At 37.6% G+C, this 24,641-nt stretch overlaps 2 protein-coding genes across 3 annotated transcripts in view; one reads left to right on the forward strand and one right to left on the reverse strand.

The window, feature by feature from the left end:
- Positions 1-5,666, forward strand: part of LOC140857133 (senescence-specific cysteine protease SAG39-like) — a 28,329-nt gene extending 22,663 nt beyond the window's left edge. Inside the window, exons 1-2 of one of the 2 annotated variants that reach the window (XM_073255552.1) lie at positions 4,433-4,903; positions 5,034-5,666. In XM_073255552.1, coding sequence (XP_073111653.1) covers positions 4,468-4,903; positions 5,034-5,626 — 1,029 coding nt within the window. In that variant the 5' untranslated portion in view covers positions 4,433-4,467 and the 3' untranslated portion in view covers positions 5,627-5,666. Of the gene's footprint in view, positions 1-4,432; positions 4,904-5,033 lie in introns of those variants that run through there. The other variant, XM_073255553.1, reaches the window with a different exon arrangement.
- A 3,029-nt stretch (positions 5,667-8,695) lies between these two features.
- LOC105043955 (inactive poly [ADP-ribose] polymerase RCD1) lies at positions 8,696-22,659 on the reverse strand. The gene is given in 11 exon segments (XM_073255556.1): positions 8,696-9,122; positions 12,162-12,257; positions 12,341-12,520; positions 12,868-12,944; positions 13,042-13,283; positions 13,483-14,080; positions 14,083-14,475; positions 14,478-14,513; positions 14,516-14,748; positions 21,156-21,310; positions 22,456-22,659. Coding segments are annotated over 9 exon segments (1,770 nt in total). The 5' UTR covers positions 14,598-14,748; positions 21,156-21,310; positions 22,456-22,659; the 3' UTR covers positions 8,696-9,056.
- Between the last annotated feature and the right edge of the window lie 1,982 nt (positions 22,660-24,641).

The raw sequence follows: 24,641 nt of genomic DNA on the forward strand, positions 1-24,641 counted from the left end.
TTTTTGACAGAATAATATTTCATCTAATAAAATATTAAAATTATACAGATGAATCATAAACACAAACAAGGGCCATGTATTCTTGAGTATATCTTGAGTGTGCAAGTCCTAAAAATCAAGACCAAACCGGCTTACACTATTTTATATATTGAACTAATCTGATTATTTATTGTAAGAAAATCAGATCGAATCTAAATCGACTAATGATAAGTTATATATTTTTATATTTATTAAAAATATTTTTGATAATTTATGGTACTAATATCTTCTTAAAAATCTAATTTCATAAATAAATTAATTTTTTTTACAAAAATAAATAATTTTGAAAAAAATATGAAATTAGAATATATTTATGAAAAATAGATGTTGAGTTAATTGAGCAAATTTAAGCACCAAAATATTGAAAAATTATTGAAAATTTTAATGCATATTTTTTCTTATTTTTCAAACAAAAAATTGGAGCTAAAAATCAAGCAAAACACCCTAAAAAACATTGAAAATTACCTTCGATGCACGGTAGACCGGCCGCTCGGTCCATAGAAGTGATGGTGCAGTCCACAGAACAACTTCACGGTGCATGATGCAGTCTACGATGGGTGACTCATTTTCACACAATCCGAAGGTCCAAATTCATCCCAAACGAGATCTGACGGCTGCTGTTCGTTGCCGGTTGAGAAGAGAGGTTTTGCACGATCCAACGACCGTCAGAATTCAATCAGGTGACTGATCCGACGGCTGAAAATATTTTCGACTGTGTTAAGGAGATTAAATGCACTGATCGACGTCCAGATTTATCTGAGATATGATCGGACGGCTGTGGTGGATCCCGACTGTGATAAGGAGTATACGTAGTTTTTTGGGCTGATCTAGGCGGTCCAATCAAGATCTGACGGCCAAAAAAATTTCTACGGATATTATACGAGTTTTAAGGATTTTGAGATTCCTTTTGCGATCAAAAAAAGGTGAAAAATTCACCTATAAATAGGAGGTCCGGGAATAAGAGTAGGAAGGAGAAAAAATCAGTGAAAAAGCAACGAAAAATTAGAGAAAAAATAAGAGAGGTTTAGGGATCAAAGAATGGAAGAATATGGAGCTAGAGATCTTGATGCGTGGCTAAATCTCTTCAATTCAGGAATACGATGAAATCTGTAAATGAATTTTTATTTTTTTTATATATTTAATTTTCATGCAATAAAATTATGCTTTTATTTCATATCTTTTTATTTTTCTGAAGTATTGATCTAGCCTACACGGTCTATACCCTTCACTGACGTGCCATGATCCCTGAATATGGTACGTACCTAAGAGAGATAGATCGTAGTATGTTAGATTAAATCTTATATCTTGTAATTGAATTTAGATAGTTTATACTTTGATAGGACGAGCCGTGATCTATTGATACAGTCCATACTCCTTACAGATAAGCTATACTAATATCCTGAATATAAGAATTAATATTATAATATAAAAAAAAATAATAATTTGCATAATAAATTCGTACTGCTTCCTTATCTCTATTGCCTTTGGTTAATAAAAATCGCTGTCTAAAGTAGTACAGCTGCCATAGTTTCCAAAACAATCTAAGTCGCCCAAGAAAATTGACTACTAAGCTTTCTTAACGCCACAACAATTAATATAATCATGCAAACCTAATCCCTACATGAAATTGCCCACATTCCATCGGCCAACGGTCTTTATTTAAGGCGAGATGCTTTTACCGAGTCAAGGATTAATTTGCAGCTTCCCAGCCCAGGATCCATATATCTTTGTGGTTCACGTCTTGCCATCGGTGGTAATTAACTGCAGTTAAAGCAAATATTTACAAGTTATAATCAATGATACCTGCACATTTAAATATGTAACCTGAGATTTTGATTTCTCCATTCAACCAAGCATGTCCGGTTGCATTTAGAGAAGCAAGCCCGATACTCTTAACCAATTGGCAGAAGAGGATATAAGTGATAATGGATGATCTCTCCAATCTTCAATTTACCCTATAAACAAACAAAGATGAGAGTGAGAGAGACTGCCTTACACCATGAAGTTGATCAATGTTGCAGTGCAGAGAACATAATTCCATTTCCTAGTGCAGAGAACATAATTACGTAATAGGCGCCATGAAACCTTCACCGAATGCAACCGGATTTGGGCAAAATAGTTGCAAGCAGAAATGGGGCAAGAAAATTTCAATGAAGAAAAAAAGTCACTGGTGGCTAGAAAAAGCAGTTGCCAAGGAATTAATCTAAAGATTCCACCTCAAATTTTAGCCTGTTCCACCGAATGACCTACAACTTGTACAACTTTCTGCACTGCATGGATAACCTTACGCTTCAACATAACCAACTCGGAAAGAGCAGAAGGCAATACTCAAAAAATCGGGACGGTTTCTCTGGAATCAAGACCAATAATTAAGCGGAATGCTTAAAGATACAGCCCCAATTTACTTGTTCGGAAGGAGGGGTAATAATAACAAAGACACATTAGAGACACTGGTTTGGGCAATGTTGAAGGTATACATGTCGGCCAAGTAACTTAGATTCCGTCCAATATTTAGTCTATTCCAAACCAGATTCAAGATCAATAATTAAAGTCATCAGACTGACTAGCCAGCATCGTGAAGTGCATGGGAATATACAACACTTTTATTCTCAAAGCATCCAACCAAACCTGCCAATCAAGTGGTTAATGCCACATGGTGAAATTTGGAATAGTTGAACAGGGACAGGTTGTAGCAGCTGCTATAATAACGACTCTGACATCTTGCTGTAAATGTTTTATAAAAAGGAAAAGCATGAGCAAAGCTAAAATGTTTCCATGGCCAATCTATATCTCAATGGGCCGACTTACGGCTTGTAGAGGGTTAAGCACCATGCCACATGGATAAAAGCATGCTTGTTTTATTCCACGTCATTTTTTTCTCTCTCCTCCTCCTTTAATAATATGCACTCCTCCGCGATATCATTCAATATTATCAATCTTCTAAAAATATTACTAATAAAATTAGTAGTTTTACTAAAATATTTTTATTTATTCAAATAATAATAATAATCATCAACAACATCATCATATCAATATTATTATTATTATTAGAAGTGTAGAGTACAAAAGCATGAAACTTGAAAGATGACAGGTATTGTTAAGGTGTTGTGTATTGGTTATGCATCAAATTCCTACAGCATTAGCAATGGTTTATATAGTCCCTACAACGGCAAATAACAGATCCAATAACCAAGAGTGAAGGATTCAATTTTGCACCTGCCGTTACAATTAGCCTCTATAAGATATCAGGTTGATGCACAGGTCCTGATGTTTTAACAAAAATAAAAATAGACAGCACACTGCATGCAAAAAAAAAAAAACTCAAATACGTTTATTTATTAATATTAAATGAATAATCTACGAAAGGTATGGCCGATTTGGTTGCATAGCAATTGTAAAGGGAAAAATAGGGTTGAAACCCGTCAACATTAACGTGCCTACGACGGCACCATAAGAATTTACAGTTAAATTTCATCCAATCGGAAACAAAGATCCCATAATTGGCGCCTATTCCGTGGAATCCTTTACGACAAGTAACCTTCTGCACGTAATCCCAAGTTGCCCGTTCTTTCTGTTACATAAGCCGCTGGTCTTACCCGACGGCTCTTTTTGTGGGTCCTATCTTTCTCCTCCCAATTCCCTCATCCATATGATCAAGCAAAACCCCACGGCACGTACAAGTCCCTCTCTGCCCCTCCGTTTGGAGGGAAAGATCGTAACTTTAAAATATTGGCATACAAGGCCCAACATATTTTAGGATGTTGGTCAGAATTTTAGAAATCAATTGGGGTCTCCAAAACTCGACAAACATAGCAAATCCAACATTAATCATCATCTTAAGATTCAATTAGAATATTTAGGAACTAAGAAATTAATTTAAAGTAATAGATAACTTATTAAAAAATCATGACCAATACTTTACATTTGTATCAGGTATTATATATGTTAAAATATACTGCTCATATTGATTGAGATGATGTAGATCGGAATATCAAGTAGAATACCATTTCAGGTTAACTCTAGCACTGAAATTATTAGTAAGTTTGGTTTAATTATCGAACACCTCCGATTGCAAATAAGAGACCAATAGGGAAGCTTTCTCCAACCGAAACAAAAATCTTGCGCTTGCTGTTCTGTGATAATTAGCGTCTTTGAAATCACCAGCTTGCTAATTAGGCTTCTTTTTCTTTCTTTTTTTTTTTTTTTTCTTTTCAATCAGTGTTGTGCTATTAATTTGAACCTGTCATTCTCCTCATCCAAATCAACGCAGAAGTCATGCACGGCACGTAGAAGTCCTTATCCACCACCTCTACGTGAAGTGCAACCCTCCCTTCTCCTCTATATAAACCAACACCCTCCTAAGAATTCAGTACATACAACCGATCGACTTAAATCCCTTGCCTGGTCCATTCCACCACCTTTAGGTCCATGGCTTTCTCATCAACAAACAAATGCCTATTGGCAGCCTTGACCGTGATCGCCCTCTGGGCTTCTCACGCGGCATCCCGCACTCTTACGGACACGTCGATGATGGAGAAGCACGAGCAGTGGATGGCTGAGTATGGGCGCGTGTACAAAGACGCAGCCGAGAAGGAGCAGCGCTCCAAAACTTTCCAAGCCAACGTCGAATTGATCGAATCATTCAACGCTGCTGGGAACCACAAGTACAAGCTCGGTATCAATCAGTTTGCGGACCTCACCAATGAAGAGTTCACCGCCATGTACACCGGATTTAAACCATCCCAAGCGAGCTCTGGGATGGCGACGAAGAGCTTCAAGTATGAGAGCGCCACTGCAGTGCCCGCGAGCATGGACTGGAGGGCTAAGGGTGCAGTCACGCCCATCAAAGACCAAGGCCAATGTGGTATACATGTTACAACCACTTCATTTCAACTGTTCAGCATCCATCATGCTACAAAATCTCAGCTTACTAGCTACTAGTCTTCCATGGTTTTACAAACAATCTAACATCCAATTAATGCACTACTGGGCAGGGTGCTGCTGGGCCTTCTCTGCTGTTGCCGCAATGGAGGGAATCACCAAACTCAGCACCAGGAAGCTCATCTCTCTATCGGAGCAAGAAGTCGTCGACTGCGACACCAAAGGCGAGGATCAAGGATGCAATGGGGGTCTCATGGACGATGCTTTCAAATTCATCATCAAGAATGGAGGCCTTACCACCGAAGCAAACTACCCCTACATGGCCACTGATGGCACATGCAACACCGAGAAATCCCGCTCCCATGCGGCCACCATCAGCGGTTACGAGGACGTGCCGGCCAACAGTGAGGCGGCGCTCCTCAAGGCTGTGGCGAACCAGCCGGTGTCGGTAGCCATCGATGCCGGTGGCTTTGCTTTCCAGTTCTACTCGGGTGGTGTGTTCACTGGGGACTGTGGGACTGATTTGGATCATGGTGTCACTGCTGTCGGTTACGGCACGACGAGTGATGGTACCAAGTATTGGCTGGTGAAGAACTCGTGGGGTTCATCTTGGGGCGAGAAAGGGTACATCAGGATGGAAAGGGACGTTGATGCCAAGGAGGGGCTTTGCGGCATTGCCATGGAAGCTTCTTACCCGACTGCTTGAAGGGGGTGGATGCATGCAACACCTTATGATATCATGGACATATGTGTGCATCGCTTCAATCTTGCTTGCTGACACCTATAGTGTTTAAAATTACAGCAAGATAAAGCGTGCCTTTGGACCTATTGGAAGTCTGAATAGTTGTCGATCAATATAGCATATAATTAGTTGGGCAACGGTCTTCATTCTAATCGTTCTATTCATATCAGCATAAATCGCAGCTTATATATATATATGCAGCTTGCTCGCGGCGGCTTTGGATCAAAGGATTCCTAGTCCTTGTTCTTATCATTGTGGACTTCTCAGAGTTCCTTCCTGCGCTATACGGAGGCCTTACAAATTTTAATTTGTTTCGATGAAAAGAAATCTCACTTTGGCCGATAACAACAAGATACGTATGGGAAAATAAACGATAACTGCTAATTATTTTACCCCAAACTCCGTGACGGGCTCACTAATTCGAACTTAATGGGCCCAACACAAGCAGCCTCGCAGAAAGTCATATGAGCCTAGGCCCTCGCTTTGGCCTAGAGCAACCACATGCTTATAAGAAATATGTGAAGAATGTGCATATTTTTTTAATAGAATAATATTTCATCTAAAATATTAAAATCAAGGTATACCAATGAATCACAGGCACAAACAAGGGCTATGTCAATTGCTACTTACATCTTGAGTTTAGAAGTCCTTGAGATCGAGACTAAATGGATTTACTCTTTTTTATATATTAAACTAATCTGATTATTCTAAAAACATCAGTTTGAGTCTAAATTAGTTTGCTCAACCATACATTTCTTTTGTAATCCTTTTTTTGGGTAATCCTAAGAGAAGAGAGCAATTGAGTGTTCCAGAAAGTGGGTGTATCAAATGCTAGTATTTAAGAGAAAATTTTATACTCTATAATCTTCAATTTTTTTGCATCTTCTCTATCCATCGACATAGATCAATAGGCCGAACTATATAAATGTGTATTATATGTTCTTTTTACTTTTCTCTCTTTCCTTCTTGTTTCGTTATTTTCTCTATCCGCCTCAATAAGTAGTATGATAGCCTTAGCTTCTTTTATTGGATTTTCAAGATGAGAACTACAAAATTTAAAAATAGTGCGAATGATTTTAGCATCTGTCAAATTAAGATGCAAGCCCTATCGGTACAACAAAGATTGTAGAAGCTATTAGAAGGCAAGAAACATTGTAAAAATCTTTAAAAAGCCATCGCCTAAATATAAATAACTGTTATCTAAAATGAAAAAAAAAAAAACATTGACAAATACTCTCAAAAACTGCTAACGAAATATTGATAATTAATGCCAAAACTTATAATAAATTGTTATATAAAATGAATAACCGTTACTAATTCTTTTCAAAAAAAAATTATCATTTAAAAGAGAAAAATCACTGCCAAACCCTTAAAAAAAAGAATTATTGTCTTTTTTAATTACAATTGTTACTTTTAGTCAGACCAACCGTTGTCTAAGATTTTGTTAGACAAGTATTATTTAGCCGTTATCTTAAATTCAAAAAATCGTTGCATTTGATTTGAGGCAATGCTTTCTCAAAAACCTCTGCAAAATTCTTAAGGCAACGGTTTTTGGCCTTTGGGCAACACTTTTGATCTTTGCCTATGGCCACGTTTATTGCTGTCGCTTAAAGTAAGCTAGAAGCAAACTCTAAACTTCTCAAGCATAGCATTTGTTTTATGAGTGATATGATCAACCAAAAGACAAACATCAAAAAGATAGACTTCACCAACTACATGAAGATAAACTCCAACAACTAGATAAAGATAAAAGATAATGATAGATTTGATCCCTTTTACTGCAATTTCAAGAAGGGATCAGTGAATAATTCTCTTCCTCTATATAAGCCAAACCTAGGCCAACGTTCAATGTGTAGAACTTAGTACTTCTTTTAATTGATTGCCCCATTGCACCATCCACACAACCTTCCATGGCTTTCTCAACAAACAAATGCCTATGAGCAGCCTCATTTCTGATCATCATTTAGGCATTCTCTGCAGTAGCTGCAACGGAAGGAATAACCAAAATCAGCAACTGTAAGCTGGTTTCGTTATCAGAACAAGAGCTCGTGGACTGTGACGTTGGTGGTGAAGACCAAGGATGCAATGCGGGCGAGATGGACGATGGTTTTAAATTTATGATAACGAACGGAGGCCTCACGACTGAAGCCAATTAGCAGTGTGAAGAGACGAATGGCACATGCAACAAGGAGATACTGCGTTCCCATGCAACCAAGATCAAGGGCTAAGCAGATAAACCGACAAACAGCAAGGCTGCCCTTGTTAAGGCAGCGGACAACCCAGACGGCGCGTGCTCCCATCGATGCCAATGGTCTTGCTTTCTAGTTCTATTCAAGCGGTTAGTAGTAGCTCTGGAACCGTTTTAGATCATGCACGCTGCAATTGGATGTGACAGCAGCGATGGGACCAAATATTGGCTCCTTAACAACTTATGGGGCTAAACATGGGGCGAGAAAGGATACATGCTGCAAAGGGTCATCAAGACCGAGGGGCTTTACTAATACCTACAATGTAAATATGCGGCAATAAAGATGATTTGAACATACGTTAATGCTCTTCTCGTTCGACATTCTGAACATACGTTAATGCTCTCCTCGTTCGACATTCCTGGCTGTATTTCAGAAGGCCTCATTTCATTTTGATTGATAAATTCGCTGTGCTAAAATTGTTTCCCTTTTTGTTCCTTCTCCATTCTTTCTTCTTTGTCAATATTCTATTTTGTAAAATTGAGCGGGCTTTAACACCCCTCTTCTATTTAACAAAAAATTTAATAAAAACAAAACATATATACCACGAGTAAAAAAGGCTTCTCAGTCTATAAAACCGCAGCATTTTTGAGGGTGTGTGAGAAAGAGAGAGAAGCTTACAGCTCGGGCACCGTGTCGGCCTAAAAGATCATGCCGCCGCTTGATTAGAATGAGGAGATCGTCAGTCAGGTGGTTTAGCCAGCCGCCCAAGGTAATTGCAACAACGGTTCCCCCAACGGCTTCCACATTTACCAGCTTTGCATTGGTTTTACACCCTTGAATAACATAAAAAAAGGCCAAGTGGGAATCGGAACTTCTTAGAAGCCTCCATCCATCTAAAAGGCGATTTCAGTAAGAATCCCCTTTTAGATGACATGGTACCAAGCATTCTGCATCACTTTACACGCAGCAAAACATTTGCAAGATCAAGCCTCAGCCCGATATCAACAACGAGACCATGACAAAAGAAAAGGAGTACAGCTGCCATCTTTACCAATACAATCTAAATCGCCTAGTTTTTCTTCTCTGTCATCAACCTACTGACTACTAAGTGTCCGAACACCAAAACAATACAAACATGCAAACCTATATCCCTACATGAAATTGCCCATGTTACATTTATTGGAAGGAGAGATGCTGTTACCGAATCAAGGCTTAATTTGCAGCTTCGCAGCCCAGGATCTTGGTGGTTCCCGTCTTGCCATTGGTGGTAACTGCAAAATAAAGCAAATATTTACAAGTTATAATCAATAATACCTGCACATTTAAATATGTAGCCTGAGATGTTGATTTCTCCATTCAACCGAGCATATCCTGTTGCATTTAGAGAAACAAGCCTGATACTCTTAACTAATTGGCAGAGAAGGGTAAAAGTGATGATGGATGCTCTCTCCAATCTTCGATTTATCCTATAAACAAATAAAGAGAGAGACTGCCTTACAATATGAAGTCTCTGAATGCTGCAGTGCAGAGAACATAATTCCATTTCCTAGTGCAGAGAACATGATTGCATTTCCTAAAGACACTGGACGGTCTAATTTATGTAATGGCGCCATGAAACCTCAACGGCTCCCAGATTCGAGGAAAACAGTTGCAAGCAGAAATGGGGCAAGAAAACTTCAATGAAGGAAAGAAAGTCACTGGTGGGTAGAAAAAGCAGTTTCCGAGTAATCTAATTAGCTTGTTTCGCTGAATGACCTACAACAGTACAACTTGCAGCATAGATAACCTGACGCTTCAACATAAGCAATTAGGAAAGGAAAGAGTAGACGGCGACGTTTTGTCTGTAATCAAGACCTACTAACTGGAATGCTTAAAGAAACATCTCCATTTGCTTGTTTGGAAGGAGGGACAACGGACGCATTAGTGACACACGATTGAGCAATGTTGAAGGTATATGCATCAGCCAGTTGACTTAGATTCCATCCCACATTAAATCTATGCCAAACCAGACTCAAGAAGAATAATTAAAATCATCAGACTGACCAGACAGCATCATGGTGCATGGGAATAAAAACTTTTGACCAACATTCTCAAAGCATCCAAGCAAACCTGCCATTCAAGTAGTTAATGCCAAATGGTGAAATTTGGAATACATCAACAGAGGACAGGTTGTAGCAGCTAATAACGACCCTGACACCTGCTGTAAATATTTTTTAAAAAGAAAAGCATGAGCAAAGCTAAAACGAACTTAAAATTTTTTTTAAAAAAACAAACTGCTTGACTTTGCTCAGCTCAGGCTTAAATAGTGAGACGAATTCAAACTGACTCGATCTGGACTCTCTACGATTTTCCTATGCACTCTCAAGCTCTGCGGCTTTTCATCAGGCTCAGCTTGTTTCGTTTAAAACTAGGCTTGCCTAAAATCATCAATCTATAATTCTTAACCTTGCACCACCAAAACCACAAAATGTATGGTTTGAAAACTCAAACAGATGCAAAATTGGAGGGAAAGGGCAAAAAAGGTCATGGACAAGCTAACTTGGAAACCTTACTAGATTTGTCATATATTGTCTTGGAGATAAACTTAAAACATTAAATACAGTCATATGTATTCCCTACTTTAACAAGAAAGCAATATTCTATCACCAAAATTTAAACATAACAATTGCTAAAAGGAAAAAAATAAATCAACATCCTATTGAACTAAATCAAAACACATGTATAATGTTGTTTGACATATTGGACCAATATGCTTCTAAGCATGAACTGTACACATGAAAAAGAGCATAGATATAACATGCTTTGAGTGGGTGTATGGGCGCATGTGTACATGTGTGTGTGTGTGTGTGTGGTGTGGAGAGAGAGAGAGAGAGAGAGAGAGAGAGCACATGGCTCACAAGTTCCTAATGATACTAACACAAGTGCAGCAGCACAATCTAGATTCGTCATTCCAGGAGGATTAACGAACTTTTTATTAGTGAATGATCAATTTCTTGGTGATGCTGTTAGTAAAACTCTTGTGTGCACATGTGTGTGTGTATGTATGTGTGTGTGTGAGAGAGAGAGAGAAGAGAAAGCATATGCATAATTGCATATGGACTAAAAATTTCGGAGTTGCAAGACAGGAGAAACCTACCACCAAATAATATGCTTAGTCAGTGTGGGAAAGCAGACAGAATTGAAGTGCTAAAAATTAAGAGCTAAAACACACACACACACAGAGAAGAGAGATTTAACATTGAGTTTAAACACAAAATTCAAAACATGTCTTTTTTACAATGTACCAAACACTAAATGGGTAACTATCACAGACCATCATATTTTCCAAAATATGCAGTTCTGAAAATTAAGAGCAACATCAGAGAGAGCTAACAGAAATTCTAAACACTGAAGATCAAAACATGCCTATTGTACAAGATACCAAGCATTAAATGGGTGACTAAAGTTTATTAGGCCAACTTTGGGCCCCACCCATGGCATATTATCACTTATGCTTAGAATTCAAACCAACCAGACAATGACCCCAACATCACAATATTTAATCCATAAAGTTACTCATCTTAGCCTTGCCTAGCCCATAATCATTTATGATAAGGGATTCTGACATGGTAGCCCTCTTCTTCAAGCCAATCCCAAAACGGTTCCATTTTCTTCTGAAAATACATGTAGCGCCTGTCTTTTGATTCTTGGGACAAGATATTCCATTTTTTTCTGAAAATACATGTAGCACCTATTTTTTGATTATTAGGACAAAATAATCACTCTTATTCAACTAATTATCGGTTTTGATTGATTGTCATCTATTAAACAATGGTCATGCTTCAGTTTTCCTATTATTATATCACAAATTACTTAGATGAACGATTCATTCACTTCTTTTCTTTAAAAGAGTGTATTTTAATAATAAAAAAATTAGAGACTACATTCATTGCCACATGGATGGCAATCAACCAAATCAGCCATTACTTGAGGTATAAGGATTATTTTTCCTAACAATCCAAAAAAAAGGTGTCGCATGTATTTTTGGAAAAAAATTTTGGGATTGGGTTGGAGAAAGAGGACTAACATGTCAAAATCCCTTATAACTAGACAACTGGGAAGGGCACGGGAAGGTCCACAACTGCCACTACAAACTAAGTTCCAGCAACCTCCAGTCACCACTTAATCAGAGTTTAATTTAGCATTAACTGCCGAGAAGCTTGCCAGGCAAGCTTTATGTCTGCTATCCTAAGATCTCAAGTTCAAGACAGACCTTCCTATCTGATAAGAACCCATGATCATCGGCCACAACATCAATTAAGAAAACCCACCTTGTGCTGAAGTCTCATGATTGTTGATACCAACAGTTTGTCACCGATTATCTGCCTCAACTTTTTAACCAGGTCAATCCTGCTAATATTTCTTTTCTGGTAAAAACAAAGAAATATAAGTTATTGAAGATGTCAAAGAACAATGAAGAAAAGGCAGTTTATCAATAGAAATTTAAGACCTTGAATTCTTCATAGTGGGTATTAACCAAGTCCATATCTTGTGGAGACACTTTAGTTGAAATTGCAGCAAACAGCATTGAAAAAGGCATCCAGGGTGATGTGGGAGTTTTTGGAGCTCTACCAAAGACTGGCACTTGAGATTGATCTGCCAAAGCTGGAGGTGGCTGAGGATTCCTATCCTGATGATCACAAAACAGAATAAAATCAATCAAAAAATTTAATTATTTCAGGTTGCAGAGTGCAACTTGCAATTATGATTATGGGGATTTGAAGATCACTCTCCAAGAAATTGCACAATCCTGATATTTTTCAGCTATTTGTGCATATATATGGAACAGCTTATAGGATGATTTTTCATTTTCAATGCAACCACATAATCAATGATAAATCTATCACTAGGCATAGCTGATCTGATTGCTTATATGTATCCATTAACTTAGATATACTAATAAATGAATTATAGTGCTACATTTCCATGTCATGTGGATCAGTTCATATTAATTTAAATAACAATATATGAACACACCTGTAATAGGCTATGAGATGAACTAGGATTTGTGACTGCAGATGTGTTGGATACACTTTCTTTACCAACCAAACGTTCTGCGAGAATATCAAAAAGAACATTTTCAGAATTTTAATTGTTACTAAACAAACGTGAATGAATCCAATAATTGATAGAGTATTCCAACGAAATCACCTCTGGCTCTGGATGGCATTTTAAAAGTCACGATATATTCTGGATAGATGTGAGTATTCACATGCATATCCCATATCACATAATGTTTTGGCTTTTGAAGATTGTCCACGCCACTATCAAAATTTTCATTACTGGGCTGAAACTGTTTTGATCCAGGGTGAATGACTTCCACATTTCCCATTATTACACGGCATAGTATCATATGAACAACACCATTTTCGTCGACATCAGAATAACTAGCACTGTGGATAGTAATCTGTAAGTGAGGCATGTTTCTTGAAAAAGGATATCAGCATGAACAATCAAGTAACAACACAATAATACAGTGGAAACTAGTAGGTTAAAATTATGGATGTTGACAGTTCGAGCCATACCAAAATCGAAATATATTCAAATAGCCTAGAAAGAAAGCCAAAACAGAAGTTGAAAATAAAGCCTCACCAGATATTGGAGCAATTAGCTGGTGCAAGATGAGTGCCAATACCATACACAGGTCCATGCACAGGCTTCTTTATCTTCACAACACCCTGCAACATCATATCCTCTACGCAATCCCTGGAAGAAGCCAGCCAGGCATAACGGACATTTGCATTGCCACGGAAGTTCTTAGTTATCTCAACCTGCTTTTGGAAAAGATTAAAGCGGATCTGCCCCGAATTATCTTTCAAAGGGGCTCTAAAGATACCAACAATATCCTGTGCATCAATGAAGGGACCCAAACCCTGAAGTAGCATATGTTGTACAGCATTATTGACACGAGAAGCACCAACAGGTTTAACCAACTTTCCCTGATTAGTTTCAAGACCAGAGACCTTTTGAGGGACAAAAGAACACAGCTCATTTTCTGCAACTGTTTCATTGACCTCAGGATACATATTCTGGTTGCTGGCAAAATTCCTTTCACTCTTAAGCCTTTTGATGTTAGACATTACCTCATCATCGGGTCCTGAATTTGAGCTTTCAGCTGCACTCACAGAAATCTCAATACACGCATTTGGTCCATGTCCCCCATTTTGTTCACAACTCATATGGACATGTTTCCTTTGCCAGAATGATGGCATCCATTTGATGCATAAAATTCAGGATGCAATTCTGGAAAAAAGCATTTACCATGTTCATCAATCCAAGCAAGAGGCTTCTGCAGGCCTGTTTTCAAGTCTACACAAACCATATGCACAAAGTCAAACAATAATTGCTGGTCCTGAAATACTGCTTCAGTTATTGCCTTCTTTAACCGGAAAGCTTCACGAATTGAACTGATGATATTCTCAGGAAAATCTTGCCATTCACCATCCTGATAAGACAGCACTCGCTGTGGCAACCCACTCCTCATAAAGTTGTTGTAGTTTTTAAGAACATGTGCCGCTGAACGATGGCTGAAGACAGATTTACGCTCGCTCACGTTACAGCACCTGCCACAGGATTGATCTGTGACGGCAGATATGATACCAAAGCATGGCCAGAATTAGTAAATATGCAGCAGAATTTCGCTTCCTCTTTAGATTGCCTAAAATACTTCCACCTTTATCCAACACCTTTTCGTTCCTCGCTTCCATTTTTCTTCACAAAAGTGAACAGTAACAACTGAATAATTCTTTTCAACAGAATTGTTTCCACAAAGCTTGCTTATTTGCAGTAATTTACAACTTCTCAAAAGGGCACAGCCAGGTAATGCTCATTGAGGAGAGGACAGTCAGCAAGGTGACCCTGAAAAAATAAGCACAGCATTCAGCATCTATTTGTTCAGAAGAAATAAACTCAGATGGAAAAAAAAACAAAGAAAATGAAAAAAAAAAAAAAAAACATTTTCAACTACATAAAATTGAACCATTATAAAAACAAGAAAATGAAGTGCATGCGCGCGCGCGCGCACACACACATATACATAATTGAACCTTATAAAAATAATTGATACATTGTGCTACTTACCAATGTCCTGATTTAACCCTATAAGGAAGAAGCACAGAATAGAAGAAAAGAACAACAACAACAAAGAGATATAATGATGAAATGGTGAAATGCACAACCAACCAGTGATGAAACATCAGACAACAAAGCACCTAAACTTTGATGTTCTATCTGATGGTAAGCATCATAATTTGGCAATAAGATGAAGTTAGACTGTTCCATGAACTATGCATTGTTAGAATTTAAACCAAATATCGCAAATGTTCAGAGAGGTACGGATCCAGAAGATATAGTAATAAAAGCAAACTGGTAAGGAGGAATGTGTTATAAGCGTCTGGACTGTATCTGCTCTCTGTCGAAGGAAAAATTCAAAATTTTGAAGGGAAAATTTTGAGCTATCGACAATCTTGGTGACTACTAAAATCTTGCAATTTGAAGGGGAAAAAGGTGATACATGCAATGTATCATATCAGATATCGTCTGACTGATGTTGTAAACTCTGATGTCTTGGATGAATAAAAATCATGATAGAACGTGTGATACATAGTATTTGACATATTAGTCACTGCCTATGATATTAGTCACTGCCTGATTGATACCAACATGTGCTAAGTCTAGGCATGGTTCGCCACGACCCATACCATCCTATACCGAGCATATCATACTGTACCTGTAAAATATTGGTACAGCGTCAAGGTTCAATGCAGCTAGAGGCTGAACCAGCCTGTACCGAGTGTAACAGATCAATTCCACCCAGTTTCATGTTGTACCAACCCATACCATTGATGGGCATGAAGAAAAGGACCTGACCTTGCATGAATACAGAAGTTATACGGTAACTTATGAGGTACCGTACTAGTAAGGTATTGATGTGGTACCCAGTACTAGTACGGCAAGCCCTGGTCCCAAATAATGTAAAAACCATAATATAAGCCTCACCAATATGCCAACAAACTCCAGATCCTAATACAATAATTATAAAACAATGTTTCCTTGCTAGACCATCAATATTTTACAAGTTTATTCAATGTTTCATTGGGTGAATTACTAGATTCTACATGCCATTAAAAGCCCATTAAAAATGCATAAGAAGGCAAATAAACATTATATAAAGAATCTTAAAGAATGGAAAATCAATGTACATGCAATGTACAAACATACAAAAATAATTAACAAATAATAGATTGGCACAATAAAGCTTTAATGGGTAAAAAAATCTGCTTCCCAGAGCAAATACAGTAAATATGCATTAGCACACAATCATAGATCATTATGCTTTGCCAGGAATGCACAGATTGAAATACTTAACAAAAATGCTTGCAAAATTTTTGAATGGACAAAATTGAGTTACTGAAAATAGCATGTTTTTTTTTATGTTTATGCAAATCATCAAGAAGAAATGCTTCAAGCTGTGATTATTTAAATCATTTGAGGAAAGGAGTAATAAGTCTAGACCAACTGACATTAGATCACTCCACAGAATCACCATCATCCATCAAATAAAAATCAACCTCATGGGCAGGATCATAGCAGTTAAACCTATAAGATGTTCACAAAACAATTTTACTCTCAAGTTGCATGCTAGATACTAATGTTTACATAGGGAAGAAGGAGGTCGATAGCCATATGTCCTAGTTTTTTCGAAGAATAAAAAATTTAACAATTCCTTTTATGCATTTCTCAAGGAGATCATAGTTAAAACAACTTGAAACCATTTTTCAATCATAAATCATAATAGCTCTATTTGTCAATACCTATTATTATGTATAATATCTAGAGTTTCTTTTTGATAGTTCACTAATCAAATGGTGTGTGCCATCATGCAAGTCACTATCTTTCTTTAGAAAGTAAACATGTAAGCAAGTACTATAAACTGTCTCCACTGTGAGAATCATCAACTATTGATTATTTCCACTAAAAGAATTGCCAATACAAATATCAATCCACTCATACTCATAATTAATTTCATAGAACCTTTTTTTTTTTTGACAGCATAAAATATAGTGAAGTTTCATGGCAAAATATGGTTATCAACCGAAATGATTATGATGTTCATTGATCTCCCATCCCAAAAATATAAAATCCTGGCTCCGCTACTGCTTAAGACCAAATGTTATTGTTGGACAAATATGATAATAATAAAACCCATGCAAGTGAAGGAAATATAACACATCAGACAACTAGAATGAAATGGAAGAAATCACTAGTGGACCGGTAATAATGTTAACATTATTTAAGTAAATATTGAAATATCACCAATTACAATAGTAAGCTTTTCACGAACTAAATACTAGAAGTTGTATGCATTCATTTGGCACATTCAAACTGAAAAACTATCTCACATGCACCAAAAAAACTATGTAACAGCTTCTAGTATGGAGCATCCATTCAGTCAATAAACAAAGTCACCCACTAAACTGGTCAGCAACAGCGCTTGCATAAACACCAAGGCAACACAAAGGCATCTGCTAAGTGGGTAAAAGGCAGCTCCTGTCTAATGCAATACACGTAACTAGGTTTCCACATATATAGATACCACTATTTAGTTTGCAAGTGACGGACATGGAAGTAAAGTCATGCAAGCAGTCCATTTAAGAGTATTTGAACGTGCATAGCTTCAGTGGTTATACAAGTGGCTTCTGCTTACAGAAAGCAACTTCAGATAAAGAATATTCTAGGATCACTTTGCACAAGTTGAAAGTACCATAGTGGACCATGGTTGACAATTACCATGTATACGAAACAATAGACAATCATTGTTGGTCATGTATCATGTCACTTTTGTCATCTTCAAAACTCTGTTCCATCACACTAAATATCCAAAATTGGAACTCACATTTATGAACTCACTTGTGGTGAACTTACTTCAAGGATCACCATTTCTCACACTTAATCATGTAATAGCCCTTAAAAGAGCTAGATATTAAGATGGATATGTGTTCGTAAGTATTCTTGGGAACTTTGACAAAAGAATCATCTAACAGAAGTTCCTTTACATTACATGATATCATGTCGGGTAACATCTCAAGGAAATAACAGCACCTAGTAGTACAGATCTTATTGTTAGACCAGCAACCTCAACTTCAATGACAAGTTGGCAAAACCACATCAAATAAACATAATTATGTACATCAAAGAACCACTGGCCAAAAGTAAAGCCAGAGTACTAAGCTAATCAAAGCAAAAGTGATGTAGATGAAACTACAAAATATGACAGAAAATAAGCCACAGTGGCATACTTTTTAAACAAATTCCTATTGCAATTTATCTGCTTTAGCAGGGTAAAACAGTGAAAAAAAGATGGCCACTTGCATCTCATAAGGATTAGTTCGATGGCATAGCCCTTGCCACTTGTGTCAAGGGGTAGGGATTCGACCCCAGAGGGCACCAGCTCAAGCCTATATATAAGGGTGACTTGTACAACTAAACCACTCCTATCAAGACATATAATGGACTCTAAAAAAACAGAAGATTAAGTTTACTATTTCCCTTATAGTTTTAAAGGTCAAATATGCCATTGTATTGGTATTGAATACTAGTGGTACGTTTGACAAATAGAAGTATAGAACACTTCAACATAGAGAAAAAATAGCAGCAGAAATTGAAGTCAATGGCAACGCTATTTTTCAGTTTGATTATACATGATGATTTAAAGTACCATGTTTAAGGCTCGGTCCAGTTCAACAAAGTTGAAGTATTAAATTGCAGATATTTTAGAGACAGGTGAAGTGCTCCTATTAGGAAAGAAAATTGTTACCGCACTAAAAAGAGGTTGCATGCATGTCCGATATTCCACGGGCACCGACTAGAAGAAGAAAAAAGCATGAGGATTTGCCCCAACAAAGGATTTGATACTCACCAGAAACAAAAGAAAAATCAACCTCTCACAAAATTCTATAGCCATCACCATTTTAAATACCAAAAACAGACCATTTTCAATTATGTTAATTTTAGACAATATCTAATACTAATTACATCATAGCCATATAGACATGTCCCAAAAAGTAAGAAAGGAGGGAAAATTAGATAGAAACATGCAGAAAGTTCCAAACACTTTCCTAATATATGAAGATAATATTCCCAAATTTTGCTACCAGCCCTTTGAGTATGGCATTCCAACTTTGCAGTTAAACAATGAAATATTATTGAAGTTAAATGTAAAAACCATGAACAAATAGGATACAAAAAAGTGATGATAAATAGCTCTGCACAAATTAAGACTTGTAGCTCTGATACTGTTACACTTTTCCCATATAAAATGAAACCTAAGGAAACAATTCAAGAATTATATTCCACATAATTGATCGTGCATGATTTGTTTCCATAGATAAATCGGGACAATAAATATTGACATGGTTCATGAATGCTGCTGCCATAAGTAGATGATGAGACAATATACATCTATTTAAAAAAAAAAAACAAATGAGACATATGGAGATCAAAATGAAAATAAATATGAGAGTGGGAAACACCACAATGAGACAAAACAAACAGGCCCCTAAGGACAATCTTCATGGAGAAAAGAATATGATACAGATGAAGCTGAATATAACAACTGAATACTTAACTATATTACACATGATAAGTATTAATTTTTGTTTAGTTTATTATAATTCTTTGAAATTGGTATCAATGGGAACATCTCTTCCATATTTATCAAGAAAGAAATGGAATCAAAAGGTTCAAAATATTGTTATTCATATTAGACATTCAAGATGAAATAAGAAATAAGGTCACATGAATTTGTAAATTAACAGCAAGACATGTCTTCCAAGTATCTGAACGATTTTCTCACCATATACACAACTAATTTTAACTTGAGACCTAAATGCGTATGTACACAAAGCATATGGCATGTTTAGTGCTGAACACAAACATGTCAATACTCCTATGTATCAAATACGGCCACAGCTAGTCTAAAAAAATATAGATTCTTTATACCAACAATATGGGATATTCATATAGGATATAGCTAAACAACTGGATAGGCACCCAAGTTTATCTCAGATCATTGGCTAATCACAAGCAAGGGGACTAACATATATTTCATCCTAGGCATGCCATGTCTCACAAGTCTAGTGGAAGGCCAGCTATTTAACTCCATTAAAACCTTATAGTTTCAGTATATGCCATCAATCTAGCAACTTCTAGGGAAAAGAAAAGAACTTAAGTTCCAATGGTGCACAAAGGGACACATGGATAGCATCAGTCTGTCAGCTACAACAAATATTTGATGTTGCTCAAATGAATGAAATGTCAATGAAAATCATAAGATTACACTATGTAATAAGTTGAGGATGCATCTTCCTTGATGTGGTTTGAATATGAAGCAGCCTTATCAAAGGATACCGATCTTCCAAAGTTTGTAATAGCAAAGAGTGACGTCATGCATGCGATCTGACAGTGGTATAAATGATCACATGAAACCTCGCAAAACTACAAACTCCACATTTGGAAAACTTTTGAGCGGGCAGACGCTTGACAACTAAGCTTGTCATACCTTACTAATTTAGTGGATGCTTAGGTATAGCCATGCCAACAAACTACCACTGCAAGTTATGAATCAACTTTTTAAAGTTCAGTTTTTCTGTTTTTCCAAGAGGTATTTGTAAAGTTTCACCTAGGGGAGGAAACAAGCTGAAAATGAGCAGAGCCAAGCCTACCTCTAGCTTGGTTTGTTGAATAATTGAGCCAAGCTGAAGCTTGCTCATTAATTTCAGGCCAATATCAAGCAGTTCATGAATGGCATTTTTTAAGAGATCTAGTGAGATTTTAAAATGATTTGAGGCTCAGACTTTTATGGTTTAGAATAATAATCCAATTCCATTTTAATATACATCTGGAATGCATTCTGTATTTCTATTTTATATAATCTACATTAATGTATAATAAATAATAATAAAAATATTTATACATACTAATTAAAAAAATAAAATATGTATGTATGTATGCATTTTGAGCTAATTTGAACCAATCTCGAGCAAGCTAAGCGTAGTTCTAGTTTGGCTCATTTCTTGACCGAGCAAGATAAACTTGTGCTAGCTCCAAAATAGTTTGCTCATTTGAGACCACTGGTTCCCCTAATGCCACTCACCCAATCCCCAACAATATTGCATTGGTGATAACATCTAAAATAGCAGCAAAATGTCAAGTCTAGACTCAAAATCTTCCAACAAGACAAGCAAGCTCTTTAATTCCAAACTTACCATGTCTCACTACTCCAGTGGCCAAATATCAATACACATGTTGTCAATGTTATTTATACGTCATGATTGGTAAAAGTTAACCTGTCTGCTTTATCCTTTACAAGGATGTTGTGACCTTTCGTGAGTTGTGCTCCATATCAAGCAACCACAGCAACCTAAAGCAAGAGAAGTTGTGTTATTGTCATATAGCCTGATCATACGTTTACATACATGCAATATTTGTTGGAACAACATCAAAAATTTTAGTCTCAATCAAAAAGCTGGTTCTTTCTCATATGTCCATGTCTGCCACATTGGATCTTCAAGATGTTAGCGTTCCTTAAAGAAGCCCCTTTCTATGACAGAATGCCATTTAAAAAAAAAAAAAAAATCTCCCTCATAGAACATCCAGCAATGCCTCTTAAGCCTTCACTGGCTCAAACAAAATGGCTACTAAATATCATAAATGAGAGCTAAAAGAATGTAGCGACAATGAATGCAGTATTTAACAACAAAAACATCAAAAATAGCAACCAGATATCATACATACGAGCCAAAATAATATGGTAGCTATAATTAAAATTAGCAATCAGAACAGAGAGAACGGACATTTTTCACCCTAAAAACCACGTTCAAATATAAGAATGCACATCGTTTACTCATGCCCATTTTTTAACCCTAAAAACCATATTTGACTACAAACAACAACCCACATAGCGAGACTCACACCTTTCTCTATATATACATCAAGGAAAACTATTCCCTAAAAACCATGATATTTTGATCGCAAGACACATATTTAGTTTACATCTTTCTCTTCTTTCCTCATGCATGTCTGCAACCCACGGTACTACTAGTACTAGAATTAACCATTGCGACGAAAAGAAAGGAGTCGCCACAAAATTCAAGAAATTACCCAACGGAAGCCGATTAACCCCATGAACCTCGTCTCTCCAACGGAATTCCCATTCAAAATCCCATGAAATCAAGCGTGCAATGCAGCCGGTCCGTAACCTCACTGTCTGTCACAACGCAACCAGATCACGCATCGAACACCATCTAATACCTATCGATCCCTCGATTCCACCCAAATCATGCCAAGATCGCAACTTTCCTTCACGAAAAAAGAGCTTGAGACCAAAACCCTAGCCTAGAAGGCCAGTACCCAGCAATAGTGGAACAATAACACAATCAACAAATCTAGCTCCAAAGATCGCAAACAGGAAGACACAAATCAAAGACAAATAGACACCGATCCGATTCAAGAAGAACTTCATCACAAAAAATAGATCTTTACGAGATGGGGAAAGAGGGAACGAACCTTGAATTGACAGAGGGAAGGAGAGCTAGAGATCGTAAAATCAATACCTCGGGTTGCAAGCAATCGTTAAATACTTCATCTCCGCGAGAAGGGCTCTATCTCTCTCTCTATTCTGTGGTCGGGGGCGGAGGTTTCAGACCCTCGATTTCCAAGAACGAGAAGAAGAGCGGGGAGATGACGGCGAGACAGGTAGATATAGCGGAGTGCGGTCGCCGTTACGTTCTCTTTCTTGCGCTAAACGCAAATGATGCAATAACGCAGACTGAGACATCGGACGGCTGGGTGGCGGGCTCGAAGGGGCGTGGGATTAGTGGTTATCGAGATCTGGCCGTTGATCGGGGCTGATGTTTCTCTGGGGGTGCGGATTTTAGATTTCGGTGTTTGGATGTAGACTGGTGGACAACGGGGCCAGCGGAGGCGGGCGTCGCCGTGAGGAGATTGACGGTCCGTTTGGGGGCCGTCCCGGGATTCTAGAGTCGGTTCGCTTTTGACCTCTACGGGGGTTGACCCACAGGAAATAGGGAGGACGCAAACGGTTTAAAAAGTATGCCGGCAATGGATTGGAGCACAAGTACAATAATTGGACGGTGATCGCTTCCTTTTTGAGTATCGTTTTGACGGTGATTTCATCTCCAATCAAGCGTGAAATAGCTGTGCTATCTCTGTTTGGTATGCGACCTTAACATACATGAAAGACTGTAATTTTTTTTATTTTAATATAGGTGAGTGAGTTTGTAAATGATTTTGGGCTTCGTGCAAGTTTAGGACAGCCTTCCGCCTTCTGCCTTCTTTCCTTAGCTCAAGGAAGGTAGAATTTTTTAATAAAAAAAATTTTAAAAACATGAGGGGAGAAACTTGATCCTAGATCTCATGTGACTACAGTAGCAAGTTCATGAAGATATATTAGTATGGATCTATGCTATATTAGAGAATCATTTGGTAGATTTATATTATATCATAAAGATAATTTTTTATTTTGAGACATTTTAGCCAATTTTTTTCCAAAAATTGTCATTGTATTAAGTTCAAAGATCACTTCTGATAGAAATAAAAAAGAAAAGTTAGGTTTTCTTGAAATTAATTGTCCATGCATCATAAAAAAAAATATTCTTTGAATATTTTATCAATATTTTTTTAGCTTAAAATCAAACTAATATTCTAATTATAGTTGTTTGTGTCCCACCTTTTTTTTAAAACAAACTAATCGAAGACTCGCGCATGGTGCGAAGCCAGATGTACGAACAAATTTTCTTCTAAATCTGATCAAATTAAAAATATATATATAAATTATTGGGTATAAAATAACCCCAGTCGAAGTTCGTAAGAGGCCAACCCTCTCAGGACTCTTCTGGCTTTCGATCTTGTGCAGCGTCTTTCTGAACTCCCCCGACCGTTCCAGCTTCCACAGTACCATTCGACTCCTCAAGCAGTCGACCTTCCACGGTATCCTCCAGATTCCTCCAACGGACGAACTCTTATCGTACCTCCAGACTTCTCCAATAATGAGCTCCTTCAGTCGTCATCGGACTGCTCCAAATGCTCTCTGGGCTTCACCATCGGCCGATTTTCTACAGTGATCGACTATTCTCCGAATCTCTTCCAGGTTTCCTCCTATCACGATCGACTTTACTCCGAGTTTCTTTCGGGTTTCGTCAATGTCCGAACTTCTCCAGCAGCAGGACTTCTACAGTAACCAGACTCCATCCAAGTTTCTACAGTGGTCGACCACCTTTCGAATTTCATCAGGACTTCCACAGCAATCAGTCTCCATCCGAGCTTCTACAGTAAGCGGCCTCCTTTCGGACTCCTACAAGAACCGACTCTATCCGAACTTCTACAACAGAATTAGATTCAGATAAACTTCTACAACAGACGGGCTCCAGCAGTCAGATTTCTATAGTGACCGACTGTCTCCGGTGTCTTCCGTACCTCTCCAGCCATCAACCTTCAACAGTGCCAACCGGACTTCAACATTGCCAACCAGACTCCTCCGATGGTCGACCTTCCATAGTGTCCTCCAGACTCCTCCAGCAGATGAACTTTCACAAACCTTTCGAATTTCGCTATCGGTCGACCTTCTATCGGATTCCTCATGCAACGGATCTCTCTAGCGGACAGTCTTCAGACAAGCTTCTACATCAGACAAATTCCAGATGGACCTCTCTAGCAATCGAACTCCAGCCGGA

The sequence above is a fragment of the Elaeis guineensis genome, chromosome 4 (genome assembly GCF_000442705.2).
Source record: "Elaeis guineensis isolate ETL-2024a chromosome 4, EG11, whole genome shotgun sequence".
NCBI lineage: Eukaryota > Viridiplantae > Streptophyta > Magnoliopsida > Arecales > Arecaceae > Elaeis > Elaeis guineensis.